Source organism: Lactuca sativa, chromosome 1 (assembly GCF_002870075.4).
Source record: "Lactuca sativa cultivar Salinas chromosome 1, Lsat_Salinas_v11, whole genome shotgun sequence".
NCBI lineage: Eukaryota > Viridiplantae > Streptophyta > Magnoliopsida > Asterales > Asteraceae > Lactuca > Lactuca sativa.
The window spans coordinates 84,704,402-84,726,882 of record NC_056623.2 but is presented as its reverse complement, the minus strand read 5'-3'; the positions used below and the strand labels follow the sequence as shown (position 1 = coordinate 84,726,882).

Sequence of the window (22,481 nt, the reverse complement as noted above, 5' to 3'; positions counted from 1 at the left end):
GCACAAGCCTTGGTCGTAAACTCACACAAACCCTTCAAAATTTATGTTTAAAGTGATCTAGGTCCATTTCCAATATTCCAAAAATCATATCTAAGTCATGTTTGTGTCATGGAAGGGTTAATTGGCTTAAAACCCCCTTAAATATGTGTTATGGCCTAGGCACCTTCCAGGGCCGTAAACTCATATACAAAGCTTTAATTCTTGGTTTGAGGCATTCTAATTCCATTTCATAAAGTCCTCTAGCCATATTCATAGTCCAATTGAGGTTTGGAAGGGTTTTATTGCTCCAAAAACCCCTTTTATATGAGTTTACGGCCTAGGATTGTTCTAGGGCCGTAAACTCATGGTAATGGTCCTATTCCATGGTTTGAACTCGAATTTGAAGGCTAAAGAGGTTGTATAACAAATTAGGGAAGGTACCTTGGTGATTTGAAGCCTTAAACTTGAGATTTTGACCCTTAAATCTAGTTTGAGGAGAGAGGTTGGAGTGATAGTTGTAAAATGGAGCAAAAGCTTCAAAATGGAGACTAGGATCTCTTTAAATAGTGTCCAAGTTCGGGACACGGTAGAATTCTACCCGATACCGGCGTTAGACGGGGCTTTTGGTCGCACCCGGCCAATTTGCCGTAACCCGATATGGCTGATTCTAGAAATGTTCTGATCATTAATATGAGACGTTAGAATGAGTTCTAAGGGTATTAATACACTTATTAAGTCATAAAATAAAATTCACATTAACGACTTAATAAAAGGTCGGAAACGGAAACGAAATCGGAAACAACGATTGGATGATCGGAACGGGTCGCGAGAAGGGTTACATTTAGGGATATGAATTTCGGGTTGTTACAAGTTCAACTCGAATACTTGCCTATCCATGTTTTCCTTGAGAGTCTTAGGATGTTTACCTGATTTTCGAAGTAGTAGACGACCTAGTTGCTCTTGTATATCTTCATCAGTAAAGTGTCTCAGAGCAGGTCTTATCTATGGTTGCTTGTTAAATTTCAAAGTCATCCTTAATGGATCATCAACATCTAAGAACCGACGATGACCAATATAAACGACTTTATTTACTGCACGGTATGAGGGAGTCTCTTCATTGCAAGTCGGGTATGCTCTATACCCTTGTCCGCTCCAACCCGATAAACTACTACGAACTGGAAAGTCATTTATTGTCCATAACAACATAGCTTTCATCATGAAAAATGTGTTTTTTGGTGCATCTTTAATATGTACGCCTGAGTGCCATAAAAACTTAAGCTCTTCATCTAACGGCCTAAGGAAAACACCTATGTCCTTTCTAGGTGCTTTAGGGTCGAGAGTCAACAAGGCCAACATGAATGATGACTCTTTCATACAAATCCATGTTGGCAGATTGTGTGTGGTGAGTATGATAGGCCACGTACTAGTCAGATTACACATGTTACCAAATGGATTAAAGCCATCAACTACCAGACCTAGGCGTACATTGCGGGGTTCACTCGAAAAGTCAGGGTAATCTACATCAAACTTTTTCCAAGACTCTCCACCAACGGGATGACGCATCACACCATCTTCTGATCTCCCAGTACTATGCCATATCATATTTTTGGAAGTGTACCTTGAACAATACAAATGTCGTAGTCTAGGGGTCACTGGAAAATACCTTAACACCTTATGAGCCACCTTCTTACCCTTTGTGTTTTTATCAATACACCGACTCTTTTTACAAATGGGAAAAATTTGCAATGACTTGTGTTCCTTCTAGAAGAGAAAATAATTTTTTTTGCACACATATATAGACTCGTACCCCAAACTTATATTCTTCAGTTCTTTTTGGCTAGATAATATGAACGGGGAACCTTGTTGTCTTTTGGAAATGTTGAATGCAACAAATCAAGGAGTGGATCAAATGAACTATTAGTCCATTTGTTGTTGACCTTGATATGCATCAGCTTTGCTAAAAAATCAAGGAAAGAAAACTTACAACCAAGATATAACTTGGTTTCGACTACCTCTAACAACTGTACAAAATCATTATCGACACCGCTACCCAAATGTATTCGAGGTTCCTTCATCGATGTTGCTATCATTTTCTCTTGACTCTCACATAAGATCGTCAATAACCGTGATATATCCACGATCCGTATGACCGACTGAAACCATATATACGAACATGACGTCTCATTGATTTCGGATCGATGAAGTAACGATTATCACATTGCTCACACGGACATCTGGTTTCGCCTGTACAATCTATGTGTAACATGGATCTTTGGAAAAAAGAGTCGAGTCCTCGCTGGAGCTCGGGAGATTAACGATGTGGATTGGTAGTCCAGCTTTTATCAATATACATGATGCAACTGAAACATAATTTAGTGTTAAAGGTTTACTCTATGGGAAAAAAACTCAAGTAGAGTATTCATAAAGTTGATGATTCAAAAAGTATCCTAACACGGGAGCACATGAACAAATAATCAGAAATGGATAGAGTATTCACAAAGGTAGGGTTCTAAACCCACTTTTTGAATACTTTATCTCATATGTGAACGTGTATTACATGATTGTATGCTTATGAAAAATTCGGCAGCATTTCCCCTTAGCTCCCAAGCATGTGTATATATATATATATATATATATATATATATATATATATATATATATATATATACTCGAGGAGCAAAAAGAAAATTGTTTGGTTTTATGTACTCTAACATCCCTATGGTGCACATACAACCCTAATGCTTTGGATCTAAGTTTTCTCTAATTATGCATGTAATATTCATTTTCCAAAGCAAGAAGTCTAACTAGCATGCAAGGTTGATATATGATTCATAAAAAAAAAAAACTAGTTAGAAGAATACCTCTTATTTGTAGCTTGTAGTTCTTGGCCTTTCAAGAGCTTAGCACGTCAAGTGTGATGCCTCAAACGGTTCATAAGACACCATGAACAAAGGATGAATATGAGAGAAAAGTTATGAAGCTCAAATCAGCTAGGCTTAAACCTTAGGAGGCTTAGGGCCGAGTTGCCAAGCTTAGGGGTTCAATATATAGTTTGGAATTCCTAGGGTTTCAACTTGTAAACCCTAATTCACTTGGGCCTTTAATCCAATAGCTGATTAACCTTATGGACTAACACTTCATGGACTCTCACATAAACTTAGTCCATCACTAATCAATCATGGATCATTGGCCCAAACTATATGTATCACTGATTTACATAATCAGTCCCCATTAATTTAATTAGTCTCTTTTGATCACTAAATTAATTCCAAATTAATTATCGAGCAATATTAATTAAATAATATGATTTCTCAATTAATATATTATACTTGTAATATATTAATAAATCACAAATAACTTCTTTTTCAAATATCCATCCTATCAAATTGTTTTGGTGAATGCAACCCGGAATGGACCATGCTACTATCTGGTCACGTACATACCAATTATAGTTATGAGCTTAGACACCTAATCCAACAGTCCCCACTTGGATAAGTCTAATAACTATTATTTCAAGTACGACTCCAAAACCCAATTAGCAATCGTAGCTCTCAAAAGCTGTTGTCAACTCTGATCAATAATGCGTCCATTAGATAAGGATCATATATTCCTCCATTCTAGATATTGTATGGATATGAGACATGGATTATAATCATTCTCTCTTTCCATGTGTTGTTTCCCAATTTCCAATTTATGATGACTGACTAATTGAACAAATCCAATCAGTACACGCTTGGCCAAGCGCTTAGGGTTGTCATCACTAAATCATCGAGGGGCCCACAAATATTGCTTTTATCCCTCTTAGGGTAACAGGAACGGATAAAATTCGACTCATATGCTTGCTCTATTTACTCATCAAGTCATACATAATAATATGTTTTATAACACCAAGTTACTGGTGCGTTTACATATTATCAATGTGCAACCGACTCGTAAACTACAACTATATGTCTCCGTTTCAAGAATATAAGATATTATCGTCTCACTAATCACTGGTGATACGATCCATGAAGTGATTCAGATGAGCGTGGGTTTAATCTAATACTCAAATCTTATTATAGGATTACTCATGAACACTGCATCAAACTTTGATATGTCTAAACACTTTAAACAATCTATAGACAGATTCATGACAGTCTTACCTTAATACCTACTTCCAAAGTATGATCGACTGTGGATAGTTTGAATAATCTTATTATTCGGGAACTTAAAACATGCAAAATGAAACACAAGAATAATTGAATTTAATATGGTCTCAAAACTTTTAAATATAAATAAAACACCTTTTATTTAATCACCATATTGATTACACATTATTCATTGTATAATGTTTTGATTAATCAACTTAATACTTGAATTCAAAAAATAGTTATCCCATGCTCGAAGCATGCACACTATGTTTACCTATGGTCCTTACTTTGTGAAATAGATCAATTGAAAACATTTCAATGATGCTCATTTCACAATTCCAAATCATTAGTGTAAGAATACTTAATTCTTTCCATTATAAGAGTGTGTTAGATTCTAAACTATCAAGCAATGATCCTTTTGTAATGTCGAGGTACCAAAGTCACAAAGACTTTACCAACAATATTACAAAATTTTCCACTAGAGATTGATAACAAACAATTCCAAGGAAGCGAAGTCTCAAATTCAAAGTACATTCCTTTGAACATCTTTCTTGCATAAAGTTTCTAACCTACACATAGATTTTTAATATCCAACTGCCATTATGAAAACATTTCCATATTTCCCATATGACAATGCATTATTAATAGAATTATGTCTATTCATAATAATGTCAATATGGTCCATCCATTACTATACTTCCAACTTTCCTTAAGCAACCAATTCTTAGTGAACCGTAGATTATCCTTGACAGTTGTTTACCACTTTATTCATATTCGGTTTTAGTCCTTTTCCCTCTTAATGCCCTAGGCATTTGGAAATTTAGAACACATGAATATTATAGCATAAGCAATCGATCCTATATTCGAAACATATGGAACACGATTCATAATGTCATACATAAAGACATGATACTTGACCAGTCTTTTGCTATAATATTTCCATATATAGAATTCCCAATGTTGAAATATTTCAACATGGTATTCATATATATATATATATATATATATATATATATATATATATATATATATATATATATATATATATCCATGACTAAGTTTGATTAATACTTCAATCTAAACTTTTAGATTTGAAATAAAGTATAAGTATCCTTTCGCTTACTATAGTGAAACAACTTTTCAACCTTTGCAACTGTGCAAATTAGAACTTTGTTTTCCTATTAATAGTATTGCTCACTCGCAACACTTACCATAATAATTATGCTCCCACTAGCATAACAATTATTTTGTTATTAGCATAACATTTATGCTCCCACTAGCTTTGACATGTATTCAAAATTAGTTGGACTTCTAGAAATCAATACTTTATTGACTTTCTTACCAAAGTTCAGATTTCTGATACGAGATTCTTTGATAAGCCTTTATCTAACGTCATACACCTTTCATTAAAAAGCCCATATGTGTATCTAAACAATTTCAGAACTTACAGTAATAAGTTCCGAATGTTCAAACTATTTTCCATTTCTCACAATTCGAACTATGAAGAGGGATGTCGTAATCATAATCGAATTTTAGATGCAATTAACACAACTGCTATCTCCTTAAAATATACTTAGTGAAAGCGTTTTCTCGCAATCATTTTTATGAATTAGAGGGAAACCTTTGTCACTTGGATTTTTTTGTGTATGTGTTCCAATCCATGTGAATTTGTCATTATCATAAGACAAGGTCTATGACAAATTTAAACTCGTGTGAATTGAACCTATTTAATTTTAATTTCCTGCCACTTGACAGCACAAGTGCCTACCATGTCTTCCAAGTTATTGAGTACATCACCCTTACTAATCAATGAACTTCTGCTGATCAAGGTGTCTTGCCATATGCAAACAATTGGAAACTCATAGAACTCACATGCATAGTCAACTTTTAACTGGAATAGGCACAGAAACAAGAATATGTCAACACGATAGGTTACAAACCTCAAGTCGTCTGCTAGTGATAAACGATAGGTTTATTCTTGATTATTTCTTGAAACTTTTCAAGGTCTTTAAGACTCCCACTGACTTCTTGAAGTATAAGATTCTCTTGTCAAAAAACATTCCTTGACAGAAAAATATCCAACAGTTAGTGCAGATTCTTATCAAGAATGACACTTCATATAATTGGTCTTATTTGGTCTTTGTCTTAACCAAAATATCACAACTATCAATTTGAAGTGTGTTATAAACCTACTTAAGATATGCCATTCAAGGAACAATCTTGGAGTATGAATCTAAGAATTGATTTTGGAACGAAGTATGATTCTCCTTAATTGATTTAACCATTTCAACAATTTCCGATTCCTCTTCTTATCCATACAAGTGCACTAAGGTGTCCTTAGAGGATCAATTGTGATATGGTTTTCATAATCATTAAAATGATCATAAAACACGATACTAAAGTACTCTCCTTTCCTTTTAGATTGGAGAAACTTTTATCTTTTGGCCTAATTTGATTCTTCTTATTCGTTCTGCTATACCTTAAAACGTTTTAAATGTTTTAGAATTACACTTAAACTTGTAAGCATAACCATATTTACTAAACTTTAAGTGAATCATGACGAATAGTCTTATCGTTCTTTGTGGTTGACCTGATCAGTGCACAACAATTTGCTAGATCCCCAAGTCCTTCACCTGACTTACATCTATATGTGAACAAGGAATTAGTCTTCATTTCCCAAAGATGAAGGTTCCCATTCATCATACAATACAAGTTGCATGATTCCAAGTTTCTTTCCAATTGAAACTTGGTGATGAGAATCTTTTCTTATTTGGTAAATTTAGACACTACCACAAACGAAAGAATCAAATCCATATTGCTAAAAATTAAAATGTACAAACTTCAATTTTCACAAATGCTATTGCAAGGAAATATAAAATAAGATAAAATCAAAAAAATTTCTTTATTTATAAAAATGCGGAAAATCTTGTCCTTACAATGCAAGTACATATGAAAACTATGTTTCTAAACATTCCTAAGCAATCTATCATAACTCCTAAGCAGCAGCTCAAAACTCAGATCATCGAATCATGCGATCGAAATCCATCTCTTCGCAATCAGACTCAGCGTTCTCTTTCTTTAAGCTTCATTTCTCTTCTTCGATCCTACAAAACATCAAAATGTGATCTCATTACATCATGTATTAAGAATCTTCAATTAGGAACTTAATAGAGTTAGATAGTGGACTTCCCAGAAGAAGAGCCATACATTTTGAAGTTGCCATCCTTGTGGTCCTTCAGTTAGATACGACAACTTCACATCCAATGCCCATTCTCTAGGCAGTAGAAATGAACAGACTCTTTCCGAATGGCACATGGGACAATTTGAGACTTAGGCTTTCTCTTTACCATTTGGTCAAACTGTTTGACCTTGGCCGATCCCTTTCCATTGGGAATATAAGACTTTTCTGGACTTCCAATGTTTCCATTGTCAATGTCCATGGAAGTTTGGGAAGTAGATCTTTCAATCAAATTTGCTTTACCAGTGCGTCAAATCATTTTTGATTCAACAACAATTAGCAAATAGGTAAGATCGATGAGGGTCACGTCGTGGTCTGTCATATAGTAATCTTTAATGAACTCACTATATGACTTAGGAAGTGATTGAAGAACCAAGTCAACAGCCAACTTCCTCGACACAATGACTCCTAACATTTTCCAGCGTGTTAATGTATGACTTCATCTCCAAGACATGTGAACACACACAGACCTTCCATTTTGGTGTTTTCTTACCAATAGGGTATAAGTGACCTTGAACTTTTCAAGTCTTCAAACATGTGGGTCAGGGAGAACTATTAGAGGAGGTGGAGGAAGTGAAGTATGATTTCCATTTCCACGATCTAATCGTAGGACATCATCTTCATGAGGAGAGCTTTTTCCATAAGATTCGAGAATACCATAGTTGTTAGAACTAGACATCTACAAGGGAGAAATTCAAGTTTGGTTGATTTGATTCCTTAATATAACACCCAAATGAAATATTAAGGCTAGGACCCGACACAATATTCTACAATTCGAAAGAGGGATGTCGTAATCCAATTGCAAAATATTTGAAGGTAGGTAAATGACGACTTACCAATTTCCACCATGAAAAACGAAAATGAATATTAGGTTTTAAATAAATTGAACTTCTTAGATTCTTTTGAGATTCATTGAACTTTTCAATGGAATGTTTAATCTCGATTATGCCCTTCAAGTTTGTGACTGGGATACCGAGGATCACAAACAAGGTGTGAATAACCATGCAAATTAGCTTGGTACTCTCGATGTCATTAATCACCTAATCAATGTGCCAATTAATCACACACGCTCCACTAATCAATTATAATTTACGAGAAACCCATTGTCATCCTTCATTAGTCCATATTAGTGTGCCGGTTAACCATACACGCTCCACTAACTGATGAATAAGGTGCAATGTGCAATTTCATGGGTTAGCATCAAATTCACATTTTTCCTAAAGTAACTAAGATTGGGAATTTATAAAGTGTTTAGTTATTTTGTATTTCATTATACTTTTAATGAGGATTTAAGTGTCCTATCACACTCGTTCAACTAACGACCCTCCATTGGTTAAGGGTGCGGTGGGTAAGAGTAGATACCTAATGGCGGTCATTGACATGCTACTTCCTTAAACACCCTTTATAGACCAACTTTGTGAATGAGGCCTACTAACGGTAACACTGACTTTTTTACTTATTCATATATAATATATTAAAATTTTAATTTTATATAGTATAAGTGTGTATTTTAAACATTTAAAATACTAGGTGATTTAATCTATTAATTAAACTAGACTTTTAATTTAATACTCTGTTAATTAATGTTTTAATTAACTATCAACAAAACTATAATTAAAAAACTTTTAATTCTAAACGTAAGTTATGAAGTCAAAAGGTTTAATATTTAATATTTCACAATTAAAACTTTTTTAATCAAATTTTAAATTCCAAAACTTGAGGGCAAGTTTTGTAACTCTTCAGAACCTATTGGATTCCAAAACGTGGACAAGTTTTGTAACCTTTCAAGACTCTTGAATTCCATAAGTTAAAGAGTTAATTTGATTCATGAATGAGACTTTTCAAGTTCCATAACTTGAGGACAAATTATGAAACTCTTTAAGAAACATTTAGATCAAATTTTAACTAATGCAATTATCATATAATTTATTATTACCAATTTGACCTAATACTTGTGTAGTAAGATAATTTCAAATTTTACAAATAATTAGTTTTTCATATAAACTATCAATTATCTTAAAATTTTGACAATTATCTTTTTATTAAGATGAGGATAATTATTTTCATAACATAAAAATCGAATTTTTTATCAACAAAACAATTTATAGTAATTATCCAAATCCAAATTAAGCCATGAAAATGTGATATTGGGTTGATAAGTTAGGAATTTAGCAAGAGTTGTGATGTCTTAATGGGTTAATAAGTTAGTTATTTAGCTTTTGGATCTTCGCCAGTTGTTGCTGATACCTTCTTCTCGGTTCCTTCTTCTCCTTCTTCTATAATGTGAGCTCGGAGAAGATGTATGGAATATATGATAAAAGTGGAGTGTTGGAGTATTTCTATTGATCGGTCATGAAAACACAAAGACAAAGGGCTGAGCTTTGAATAGGAAAAAGAGTGGATCTGCAGGGTCCCAGGTAGCCATGGAAACTCATAAAGGTGGAACATTATGACTTAACACAATGTTTTGAGGCTAGATCTGAGTTAGGGTGAAAAGTTCGTAAGGGATTAATTGCTTAATGGAAAGGATGGAACTAGCTAGAGTACGCTGGGCATAATTTCCGTACTTTGGGCATACTAAGCCATCCTATGTACACGGGGAGTAAGTTGAGTATGCATGGCGTACTCAACCCGCCTTGGACTTTGACTTTTGTTGACTCCGTTGATCGTTGACTTTTTTACAAAGTTTGACTTTAGGTCAAACTTGAGGGTTTTGATTGGTGATTAAGATTTTATATGGTTCTGATGTTAGTGGATCCACGAGAGCAAGCAATATAGCAGGGAGCATATCACAGTGTTCTCGGTTTTCTTCATCTAAGATGAGTTTCGCCTCACTATACCTGTGGGTCGAAGGTACCAATGCCAACCCATTAGTTTTGGTTCTCTGTTTGCAGAGGGGTGCCTTAGGGACTGTATATAGTCATGTAGGATAGATTGAGAACTCTTGATCTAGTCCTTTTTTCCTATTCCTTGTTTGGTTCCTGTCCCGGTGTCTATCTTACCTCTGAGTATATACAGTCATGCATTCCATGGATTGTTGATATCGAGTATGCTGTTATGTTGTGGTGATCTGTTAGATTTATATCATGGTATCGAGTATGTTGCTTTGCTGTAGGGACCTATAGAATTGTATCTTGTCTGTACTTGCTGGTTATCATCTAGTGGAGTGCCCTAGGGACTGTCTGTGGTCATGTAGGATAGTTTGAAAACTCTTTATCTAGGCTTTCTATCCTATTCCTTGTTTGGTTGTGGCTCTAGAGTAAGATCATCTATTCGGATAGCTATCTCACCTCTGGTTACTTATGGTTATGCATTTCATGGAGGTTAATTTGTAGCGGGACTATATGTTGTGAGAGGACTAGCAGGCGGTAGTGAGTTGTATGATTGATGTTTACCTTGATTATTTGCCTACTTGATCATATATTGTTTATATGTCGACTTATGGTAGTGGTGGGTTGAGGCGGTCATGCTTTGTGCTCTAGGCCAAGATACCCGGTGTGGGCCGACTGTAAGCCGAAGGCACTGAGGCTCGGGAGTAGCGGTTGCGTTGAGGCGGTAGGCCAACAAACCCTGGTATTCTGGCCCGGATAGATTGAAGGCCGGTAAGGCGGTCCAATCAGGTCGAGGGCATGAAGAGCGGCCATTATGCATTCTTTTATGTTTATCGTATGGGGTATTTTGTGGGAAATCACTAACCTTTTTGCTTACCCAATCGTTTATTGTTTCAGGTATCATCGGTCATCATGGGAAGGCGAAAGCATGACTGTACACATTCATCAGCAACAATGAAGATTCCGCACTTTAATATTACTCTGACTTATATAAATGTATTTGGAATAAACGGTTTTCTCCATAATGGATTTATAATTGGGAAGATTTACTTAAATAGAATGAAATTTTTTGTTGTGAAAATGGGACGTTACACAATCAGTCATTAGACAGGAACTCCTCGAGCCAATCAGTCATCGAACTGGAATGCCCTGGTCTGTTGGCTTATACACAGAGTAGTAAAGCCCCAACCCAAGTCGCACTATGTCGACATATGCAACAACTAAACATATAACCAGTAAACATTTAATCATGCATATCTAATGGATCAGCACAACATAGAAACATCCAATATACTATGACACATAACCTAGTGGGCCAACATTGGTGCCTTCGACCCACGAGTATAGTGAGGAAAACTCACATGAACAACTTGACAGAAGCCCATCAACTATCTTAACATCAGAACAGTCAACCTAAGCTTCCTAAAACGAAAATGAGACTATCCCTTAGTCAAATACTCAATCTACCCAAGTTTGACCAAAAGTCAATCAGGCAAAAAGTCAATGGTCAAAGTCACGTCGTGACCATTCCTTGGTCACGTTGTGAGAATGCAATGACAAAACAATCGTGATTTTGGACACCGTCACATCGTGACACATCCTATGCACATCGTGACTTCTGGTCAAAAGGACAAAATTATAGTGACCCAAAAGTCAAGGGTAAAAATTTCATTTTTATTATAGTCAAAACATAGATATATTTTAATCCAAGTATTCCAAAAACATTGCTAATTAAAAACATTTATCAGAGTTCATCCCAAAATCACATAATGATACCTGAAACCATAAACAAAACTGTAAGCACGAAGCTTAGTGAGTTCCCCAGAGCATACCCTAGACAATCCACATAACCACATAATCCATATCAGCTATAAGAACTACATAAACCATATCAATCACATAAGCATTATAAGGATGTCGTGGAAACCCTCCAAGGTCTTACTCCGAGTGCCATAGGAACCCCCTCATGGTCTTAGCCCACTGCAATGGGAACCCCCACATGGTCTTCACTAACTACCATAAAAACCATACATAAAAACATATGAGCTAAACATGCAAACACATTAGGATGCCCTCACAACCCTACAAGGACTTACACCGGGTGCCACTGGAACCCCCATGTGGTCTTAGTCCACTGCCATGGGAACCCCCACATGGTCTTAGCCTGGAAATCATGGGAACCCCCATATGGTCTTATATCTAACTGCCTCGGGAACCCCGCGGGGTCTTCAATGCAAGTATCACAAAGACAACTAGCATACCAAATACTACGCAATCAAATAGCATACCACATATATAACTACTTTGCTATGGGAACCCCCGCATGGTCTTCACATAAATATATAATATATCAATAGCACATTCGCAATAATCATCACAACTAGATAAATGGGCCAGCCTTGGTGCCTTAGACTCATTGGTATGGTGAGAAGACTCACCTCGAATGTAGAAGCTTCCCGAATGACATCCTTAGCTGCTACCCTGCCGACTTCCTGAGCCATCAACACTAATCGATATTTCCAATTAGAAATTGGGTTCCATACTATAATCCTTAATCCATTTCATAGGGTAGAATGACCATTCTACCCCTGAACCATCATGATCCAAAAATGACGCCCAAGCCCCAAAACAAAGCCCAACATTATAATATCCATAATTCGTCAATGGGCCTAACCCAAGAAGGCCCAATACCAAAAAAGCCTTGAATACTGAATGGTCAACCCTAGTCAACTTCTGGTCGAAGTCAAAGTCACCAATCAAGGTCAACAGTCAATGTCGACCTCAACTCGTCGAGTGCATCCAGCAACTCTTCGAGTCAACTGACTAACTAGTTAACTCGCCGAGTTACCTTTGTTACTCGTTGAGTTCCTTAATGTCCAGAAGATCGCAAAATCATGCAGGCTAAAACTCTAATCCTTCGTTGCACTTATCCATTATCTGAAAAATGGGTAAACCCTACCCAACTCGTCGAGTCGACTAAGGGACTCGATGAATTCCTTCAGTCCTTTTTGTGTTCAGTCCTTTCTAGTGGGATCCAAGGTCCCAAACTTCCGATCCAAACCCCCTAGGGTTGAGATACCATGTAAGGTTGCTAACTTTACATCCATGAAAGGCATTAAAGGATAAAAACACTTAATCAAGGCTTGACAAGGGACTTAGAGCATGAAGAAGGGTCAAGACTTGATAAAGTTGGCAACTTTAAGTCCCCAAAGGCCCTAAGATGCTCAGATCTAAAGCCATATCTTCCTATCATGTTCCAAACCAAGAATGGTACCAAACTAGGCTAATAATGGCCATAAACTTTGATAGAAAGGGATCTAAGCAATGGAAGGTCAAGGTTTCGACTTTATACCTTAAAATGGTTGCCACACTGGAGGAAATCCCGGATCTACTACCTTCCACCTAATCCAACCTCTTCAAGCTTCACGTTCCTTCCAAAAGAGCACCAAGAATCACTTTCCAAGCTCACATACACACCAAATGGGAGATGAGACATGATTTAGGGTTTCTCTGGATAAAGGAGGTGATAAAGGATGCTACAAGTGAAGCTTAAGGCCTTTAAATAGGGTACAAACCCTGAAAATTAGGGTTTCCCTTTTCAGCTCCTACTCGTCGAGTTGGTGTCTTACAACTCGTCGAGTAGGTCCTTCATCTCGCGTCCAATATGATTTCTACTCGACGAGTTGGAGCTCCCAAACTCGTTGAGTCCTAGCCCAAAACTCTAAAAATGTTGAAAACTGACCAATACCTAAACCAAGCGTTACAAAAATCTTCATTAACTGCTTAATTTCTTCAAACCAAGGCCGATAGCCTCAGACATAGTTCCTAAATAGCTTTATAATGGATAAAGTTTCCAACTTTATCCATTAGGATGAACCGAACAACCAAGATCTCGTCTAAAAGTCCCAAAGGAACCAAGAATGCATCTTTCTCAGCTAAATACATTAAGCCCAAGTCTCCAACCTTCAGATCTGAATCAACATGATGTCTAGATGGATAAAGTTTCCAACTTTATCCATAATGATTCCACAAACATTCAAGATATAAACTTTAATACACCAAAATCACCTAAAGGACCAAGATAACTTGCATAGATACAAGGGAAGGCAAAAGATCATAACTTTCCTAGTCCAAGAGGTCCAAGAAAACATTCTAAACTGATCAAAAGGTGTTGGAGTCCAGATCTAAAACATACAATGTTCTTGGGACCTTGGAGAGTAACAAAGACCAAATACACTTAGATCCAAAGATGAAATGCAATAAAGCTTGGAACTTTATAACTTACAAAGGTCTAGAAAGTAGATGAAAGTTGAGATCTTCAATTGCCAAGCTTCAAGGATCAATCTTGCATGAAACAGTTGCTCCAAACCACTAGAAACTCCAAAAATGGATGAGAGAGGAGGGGGAGGCTCAAATCTTGAAAATGGAGGATATGGTTTCTCCCAAGAGGTTCTAGATATGATGGAGGCTAAAGAGGTACCCTAAAACCTGAATCCGTACCTTTAAATACCTTGAAAACCCTAAATATTTTTTGGGCTTTAGGGTGCACAATTCTCACATCGTGAGAATATACTCTCACCTCGCGAGGATTCTCACGCCGTGAGAATTACTTCTCAACCTGTGAGAACGTGGTTTCACTCAATTTCATTCCAACTTAAACAATCAAAGCTTCTGTGTTAAGCACAAACACCGCTCCCTAGGTGCGGTCTAGATGCAGCTGAGGCCACATTACGACCTTAAGAGGGAGCGTTTCTTCCTTTGTTTTGATTGGTCACTTGTTGTTACCGTTTCCAAACGGTCAAAATTCAAAAAAATAATTTTTTTTACTACCACTTTAAATACCTAATCATATTAACCAAAATCACTCACAAACACTTTATTCTTTTATAATCTTCTTTATTTTAAAACCCACAAAAATGTCATCATCCAAAAATCCCACCTACAAAAGAACACCCACTAGAAAAACCACAACTTCAAGACCTTCACTTGATCAACCGGTTTATTCGTCTCCTTTTTACACTACGGGGATATGCTTCCCTATTGTCCCTAGGATTTTTTTTAATGTCATGTTTTTTTAAAATAATGTAATGGTTTTATTTTTAATTAATGAAATCTTTTGTTTTTAATTAAAACTACAAATTTTATTTATTTAAAAAAGGTGTGTGACACCACTCCTTGGGTGTGACATAAAACAATACTTTTGTGGTAGTCGCTGACGTGTCACCTGCGTGACAATGAAGGGAGTGCAACTTTTGTGGCACCATTGCCTCCAACCTAATTTGGGGTTGACAAGGACGAAACAGAATCCATAGAGAAGTAAAGAAGCTCTCATCTCCCCATATTCAACAAAACTTATGGATGTTGAAATAATTTAACGTCAATGAAATACTTTAATTTCGTCAAATAGTATTTTATGACTTCGAAATACTTTTAACTTCCTCATATATTTTTTGAGTGTGGAACTATAATGTGAGGAATTTAATTTGAATACTTTAATCTCTATGAAATACTGGAATGTCCTGATATTGTTTTTTATGTCTTTGAAAAAACTTTAACGTCCTCAAATATTTTGTGGAACTATGATGTCTATGATGTGAGGGATCTAAGTTTTCAATTAAATTTGTGGAAAATGAAGCGTTTAATTTAATGTCATGGAAATAATACATCAAAACTTATTAGTTGAAAATCCTAAAATCGAGAAGAAAACATAACCCATTTATATTTTTTTAAACGGTAAATCTACTTTATGCCTTAATTGCTCCTCAATCAATTTATGTCCGAGTAAGGACTTGAATCCTCGACTTCAAGGAGAAAGACAATATGTGATAACAAGTGTGAATCTACATTGATTGAAACGTTAATCTACACATGGAAAAAACTCATCTAACTAAACACGTAGAGTCGACACCTGTTACCACTTATTAATTTCTTTAGTGTGTTGGGTATAGGCAACGCACAAACACCACACCCTTCATCCGTTTTTGGGCGTTATACAACTGCCGTTGCTTCCGGTTGCCTTCTCCACCTTCGTCTATCATCGTTTCTTTGTTTTTATCTGTGACCGACCAGCCTTATGAATAAATTGTCCCCCATTTTAATTAATGATGAGTTTGATTTCCCAAAGTAAATTCATCCTGATTTTCCATAAAACAATTTAATATATCTAATTCCAATCATCTTAACTAAGTAATTCATATATGGATACCAGAATTTGAGTCACGGCTAATGGAAAAAAATATTAAACAAAATAGTGATAGGCAAATTGCCAAATTATATGGACCATCACATTTAAATTATATTTATTTTAATTGATATTATGTTTTATTTTTGCTATTAAAATTTTATTTGTCTTAAATTGTATTTTTTTTTTAACTTATGTTTGATAGTTGGTATTAAAAGTTAAAATTATAATTATTTTATATGATATTATTGATAACCATACGTGATATATAATCAAATTTTTTCGACTATTTTATTTATCATTCCAACAAATTGGACTAATTGGACCCCAGTAAATTTGAATCCTAGATTTACCGCTTCTTTTGATAAATAACACATTCATATATTTGACATAATCAACTATTAAAAACAAAACTAGATATTTATTAAACACAACTAATACTAACATATAGAAATCTCACTATATTTTCCTAAACATCCGTCAACACTCAACACATGCAAAAAGAACCTAATCTACTAAGAAGGAAAAAAAATATATAAAAAGAAACAAGAAAATTATTTCATCTGCTTTTTACTCTCATAGGACCAACTTATATCCAACTTATATAGAGTACATACTTATTTCACCAATCTTATTAAGTAAATAGGACCAACTTCTATAGATAATACTTATTTCACCAATTCTATTAAGTACCCGATGCGGGACTCAACGACACAAACTAATATCTACAACACACTAGGTATAAGACCCACATATTACATTAGTTTATTTAAAAGAAAAAACTAAATATAAAATTCTAAACATTTGAGAAGTTTGAATTTATAAGAAAAATGAGAAAAATATTGAATTATAAAAAATAAAGTGTTTTTTTTTAAATTTAAACAAATAATTTAGATAAATAAATAAAAAAAATTAATGAAGCTGTAATATAGTAATTTTGAAATTAAAAAGAAAGTTCATTAAAAAATTAATATGCATTTATTATTGCATTTAAATACTATGTGAAATCAATAAAATAGAAAAACCATTCAGCCTATTCATTTATGCCCTTGAATTTTATTTAATCTTCACCGCTATCCTTCAACTTTACTTGATATGACTCCAACATCAACATTTTTTGATTACTTCAACCTACAACCAAACATACCAAATTAGGTAGTCTACTTTATATAATTCCAAGTTTATGATTGAATCGTATTTAGAAATAAACATATATTTCTCAACATCAACGTACATATAGGATTTACCTGGATCATATATAGCAGAGTAACTAGAGTTCAGTAACTGGTAATAGAAAGAGAGCATGGACATGGAGGTTCGGCCACGTCAATTACTCCTTCAAGCATCTGGATGACCTTCCTCATGGTAGGCCTCAATGACGAGTTCTCTTGTACACACCAAAGACCAACCGTCACAAATGTTGCAAGTTTTTTGTGGTCATTTAAGGCCTCCAAATCATTCTCAACAAATGCATCCAGTCGACCTTCTTGATAGCAATCCCATGCAAGATCAGTTAAAACCGCCACCCCTTCATCATCAGTCTCAAAAGCCAAGCTCTTTCGGCATGAAACGATCTCTAGCAGCAACACACCAAAGCTATAGACATCAACCTTTACTGTGATAGGTGTGTTCCTAAACCATTCAGGAGCAACATATCCTTTTGTTCCTCTTATTCCAGTGTTGGTATGACTTTGATTCATCATCAAAAGTTTTGCCAATCCAAAGTCAGAAATCTTAGCATTGAAGTAGTCATCAAGAAGTATATTCTGAGGCTTTATGTCACAGTGAATGATTTGGGTGCTACACTCTTCATGAAGGTATACGAGTCCCTTAGCAATCCCAACAGCAATATAACTCCTCTGTCTCCATGTAGGTCTTGTGTCCCCGAAAAGGAACATCGCCAAAGTGCCATTGCTCATGTACTCATAAACCAATAGGCGCTGATCACCATCATTGTAATACCCAAGAAGCTGCACTAAATTTTTATGATGAGTTTTCACAATGCTGTCAACCTCGGTTTTGAATTCCTTATCACTATCATGAACTACAGTATTAAACTTCTTCACAGCTACGATCTTTTTTCCTATCACACCTTTATAGACTATCCCAAAACCCCCCTTTCCCAATTCATCTTTGAATCCGTCTGTAGCTTCAACTAGTTCTTGATATGTAAAAGGAGGCAGATTGGTTTCAACTGCTTTACTAATTGGATATGTGTTTCTGGGCTTCTTCTTGTAGATTACAAAAAAACCCACACAAATAACACCAATCAATACAAAGATTACAAACACAGACGTACCTAAAAGGACCGATACCACAAGTACCAAACTTGTTTGATCTTTTCTTTCTCTGGGAAGCCGATGAGGGTTTTGAAAAGGACCTTCAGCTATCCGGTATTTCACGAACGCCTTCACGTTATCTGTAGCACCCATAATCCCGTTAGAGAGTGGAAGTCTCTTCTTCCAGCATTTGGCGTCCCTGTATATTGCAACAGCACAAAAACAATCTTCCAAGCAGATACTTTTGCAGGTCTGTTCACTACTTGGATCCAAGTTTCCATAGTCTGAAAATACCCAATCAGTATTATTCAGCTCGATGAAACCAAGCATGTCTCCTCCATTATCAAACCTACCTTCATGATAACAGCTTGGAGTAAAATCTGGCTTGCAATCACCATTTGGATCATCTGGATTAACAATTGAGAACCCCCGTGGACATTTACAGTTTGGCCGCCCATCTTGGAGGTTGCAAACATTGTTAAACCCACAAGCTCCGCTATCTATATTCCCACGGATGTCCTCACATATGTTATCTGGTATATACAATACAACTTCCCAGCTTGCATTGCCAGTGGAATTCTTAGGGTAGTAGTATTGTCTAAAGACCCCATCAGAATCGAGAGTAGCTCTGTGATAATAATCTCCAGAAGGAACTGAGCCTCTTTGAGTAAGATACAACCTTTCGCCATTTCTTCTCAAAATATACATGTATCCCGTTGCATCAAAGATCACTCGTTCGCCAGAAGTTGATGAGTTGGAGTCATCACTAGTACCACTACGATAGTAATCAACTAAAGGATTACCTGAAAGTATATTTCGAGTATTAAGAAGAAGATTTCCATCTTGAAGCAGACGTAACTGGAATCGTCCACCAGAAAAGTTTGTTGCACTGATTGTTGAATTCATCCCTCCACCTCTCTCTATAACCTGACTAGGCAACAGTGTGTCTGCCGGATAATCAAAACTATCCCATATCTTGCGAGAATTGCTACCAAAAATTACGAACTTACCTGTATCATTCATAAAACCTGATGCAACAGCGGAAATGGACCCAGATCTCCATACCTGTGTACCCAGTGCCGGTGCAAGACGATTTGAGGCCCGGGGCAAAATAAAACTTGAGGCCCTTCACTGCCGCACCTCGGAAAATTTTGTTAAATTTAAAAACTTAATACAATATTTTAAAATTGTCTTTGATCCCTTACAAACTTTGTTTTTATAGTTTTCATTTTTATTAATATAATTTCTTAATTATTATTTACTCCATCATACATAATTGTTTGAACTGAAACTTTATTTTTATAAATTGTAGTCTACTTTGCAAATGAGTTATTCGCTGCATCGCGTGTTGTATTAAATACTAATCGTATAAAAGATAAAGTTAATACGATAAAACAAAATAAAATAAAAAAATCTTGTAAAAATCACCTCATAGAAGAAAACATAAACCTAGCATAATCTAATTGATTAAATCAACCACGCGCAAAGGTTTACAAAAAAAATGTTTTGTTGTTGAATCAGAATTTAATCTCCTTTCGAAAGCTGACGACATGAACTAATAATATTCCCTTCATTATTTTTTATGATCTTTCCATTTGAATTTGTATAACATAAAAGGAAATTTTGTTGTTGAATTGAAAGTTTTGATATGATATATTTGTAGAGTACACTTTTGAGGAAAAAAAAAAGGATATGTTTACACACATAGAATTTCAACAATAACAATTTTTGATGCGGATGATTTCTTCCAGGTGGCTCCACGTTTTTTAGAGGGGCCTTAATATATATATATATATATATATATATATATATATATATATATATATATATATATATATATATATATATATATATATATATATATATATATATATAAAGGACCTCTTTTGGGAGCAATGAGTTACGAACACGGATGAACAACCACAACAATTCCTGCACATCAAACCAAATGAACTACAAGCACATTTGGTTATTTTTGGGATACGTATAGTATTTATCATTTTAAAACTATATATATAATATTAATCACTATTTGGGGCCCCGAGATTTGGTGAGGCCCAGGGCGGTCGCCCAGCTTGCCCACCCTCTAGGGCCGGCCCTGTGTGTACCCTGAGGATCAGTGAGTACTAGTCCACTTTCACGAAGTAGCTCAACTTTCGATCCTCTAGGCACCATTTGACCTTCTTCTGGATACCAAATGATCGTCTTGTCAGGTATCTTGTCATACCATATGGATAACAAGAAATTATCGGTCCCTTGAACTTGTTGGAACCCAAAGGCAAATTCACCGGAAAATGAAAGCCATGGTTTGACATCGGCTGTGGCGGTGAGTGATGCACCAACAGATACAGAACCCGTTTTCTGCTGTGCAGCTATGAAACCTAGGAAAATAGTTAGAAAGACAAGACGCAGTAGGATTAGAGCCATATGTAACTGGTGGAATGGTAGGCAACAATGAGGAAACTAGGATTTATTAAATAATAAATCATTGCTTAAAGGTCTACAAATAATCCAAACAAGTCTCTTGTGGATCCTTTCCTCGTAATGACAATTGTTGATCATTTCCTTTGATTTTTCTTTGGTGTCATGTCAACAACGGAACAACAAAAAATCTATAAAAAAAATAAAATAGACGGCAGGAGACATACAATCAGCAAACTGGAAAAGCGTTTTGATTTCATAATGTTTGAAAAAAGGGAAGAGGGAAAAAAGGATATCCACAAAACCATAAAAAAATCGATATATATATATATATATATATATATATATATATATATATATATATATATATATATATATATATAATGATCATATTTTATATATTCATTACTAGTATAAGATAATACAGTATTTTATAAAAGTATCTTATCGAAATTACATAATCTACAAAAGTGAATTTTTTCATCTTGAAAAAAGGTTTATACCGACAACACTAACTGGGCCCACCTAACCCCAGCCTCCAAGGGGCGAATTGGACGGGCACTTAATGGCTCACTCAACGGTTGTAGCTAATGGAGAGGCAAGGGTTTGAACCACCGACTTGTGTGATATCTTGCTATTGTGCAACCCTTGTGCTAGAAAACCAGCAAGGCGTGAATCATGCTAACATCTTTTCCAATCGATGTGGTTTCATTGGTGTCGATTCACGAAATCTTCATCTAGTCTATCTCTCGTTGTTCTCTAATTTCACTCCCGGTTACATAGCCGCACTCACATTGTCACACAAGGATACTATTCCTTCCTAACCCTAATGATAACTATATACAATGGTTACAGGATCGTATCCATTACGTAAATATACATGAAACGGAAGACAAACCAAACTTTGGTCCCGTCGACGTTTATTAACACAAAGTTACAACTTTGGTCTCTGTGTTATACTCATTGCTCCGTTATCACTCCAACAACATTTCTTTTTATATGTGTTATACCTTAGTTCCATTATCTCCCTCCCCCTCAACTCCTATAATTTCATGTGTTTTATTTTAATTATCTAGGTGTGAGATCCGTGTATTATATGAGTTAAATAAAAAAATTAAATATCAAAATATAAATATTAAGTATTTTTTAAAATTAAATGTTAAAATAAAAAGGAAAAGATATATTTATTGCAATTTATGATCATATTTATTTATTATGTGGCTTTTTAATTTTAAAAATTAAAAAAACATACAAATTAACATGTGAATATTATTTATTTTAAGAATATTATAAAATGACAAGTGTCAAAACTTATGAAAGATTGTCATATAGCAAAATGAATCTTCATTTATTAGAATAGATTTAAGACTTGCATCGTAGTTCCCTTTATGACATCTTAACCACTTTAGTTTAAATTAACTA

At 35.2% G+C, this 22,481-nt stretch overlaps 1 protein-coding gene across 1 annotated transcript; it reads right to left on the bottom strand.

Moving 5' to 3' along the window:
- Nucleotides 1–17,306: 17,306 nt before the first annotated feature.
- Nucleotides 17,307–20,018, bottom strand: LOC111887860 (G-type lectin S-receptor-like serine/threonine-protein kinase LECRK3). The gene is made up of 2 exons (XM_023883997.3): nucleotides 17,607–20,018; nucleotides 17,307–17,490 (listed from the first exon to the last, which is right to left on the bottom strand). The coding sequence occupies exon 1, from the start codon at nucleotides 19,659–19,661 to the stop codon at nucleotides 17,637–17,639; it is 2,025 nt and encodes a 674-aa protein (XP_023739765.2). The 5' UTR covers nucleotides 19,662–20,018; the 3' UTR covers nucleotides 17,307–17,490; nucleotides 17,607–17,636.
- Nucleotides 20,019–22,481: the final 2,463 nt, after the last annotated feature.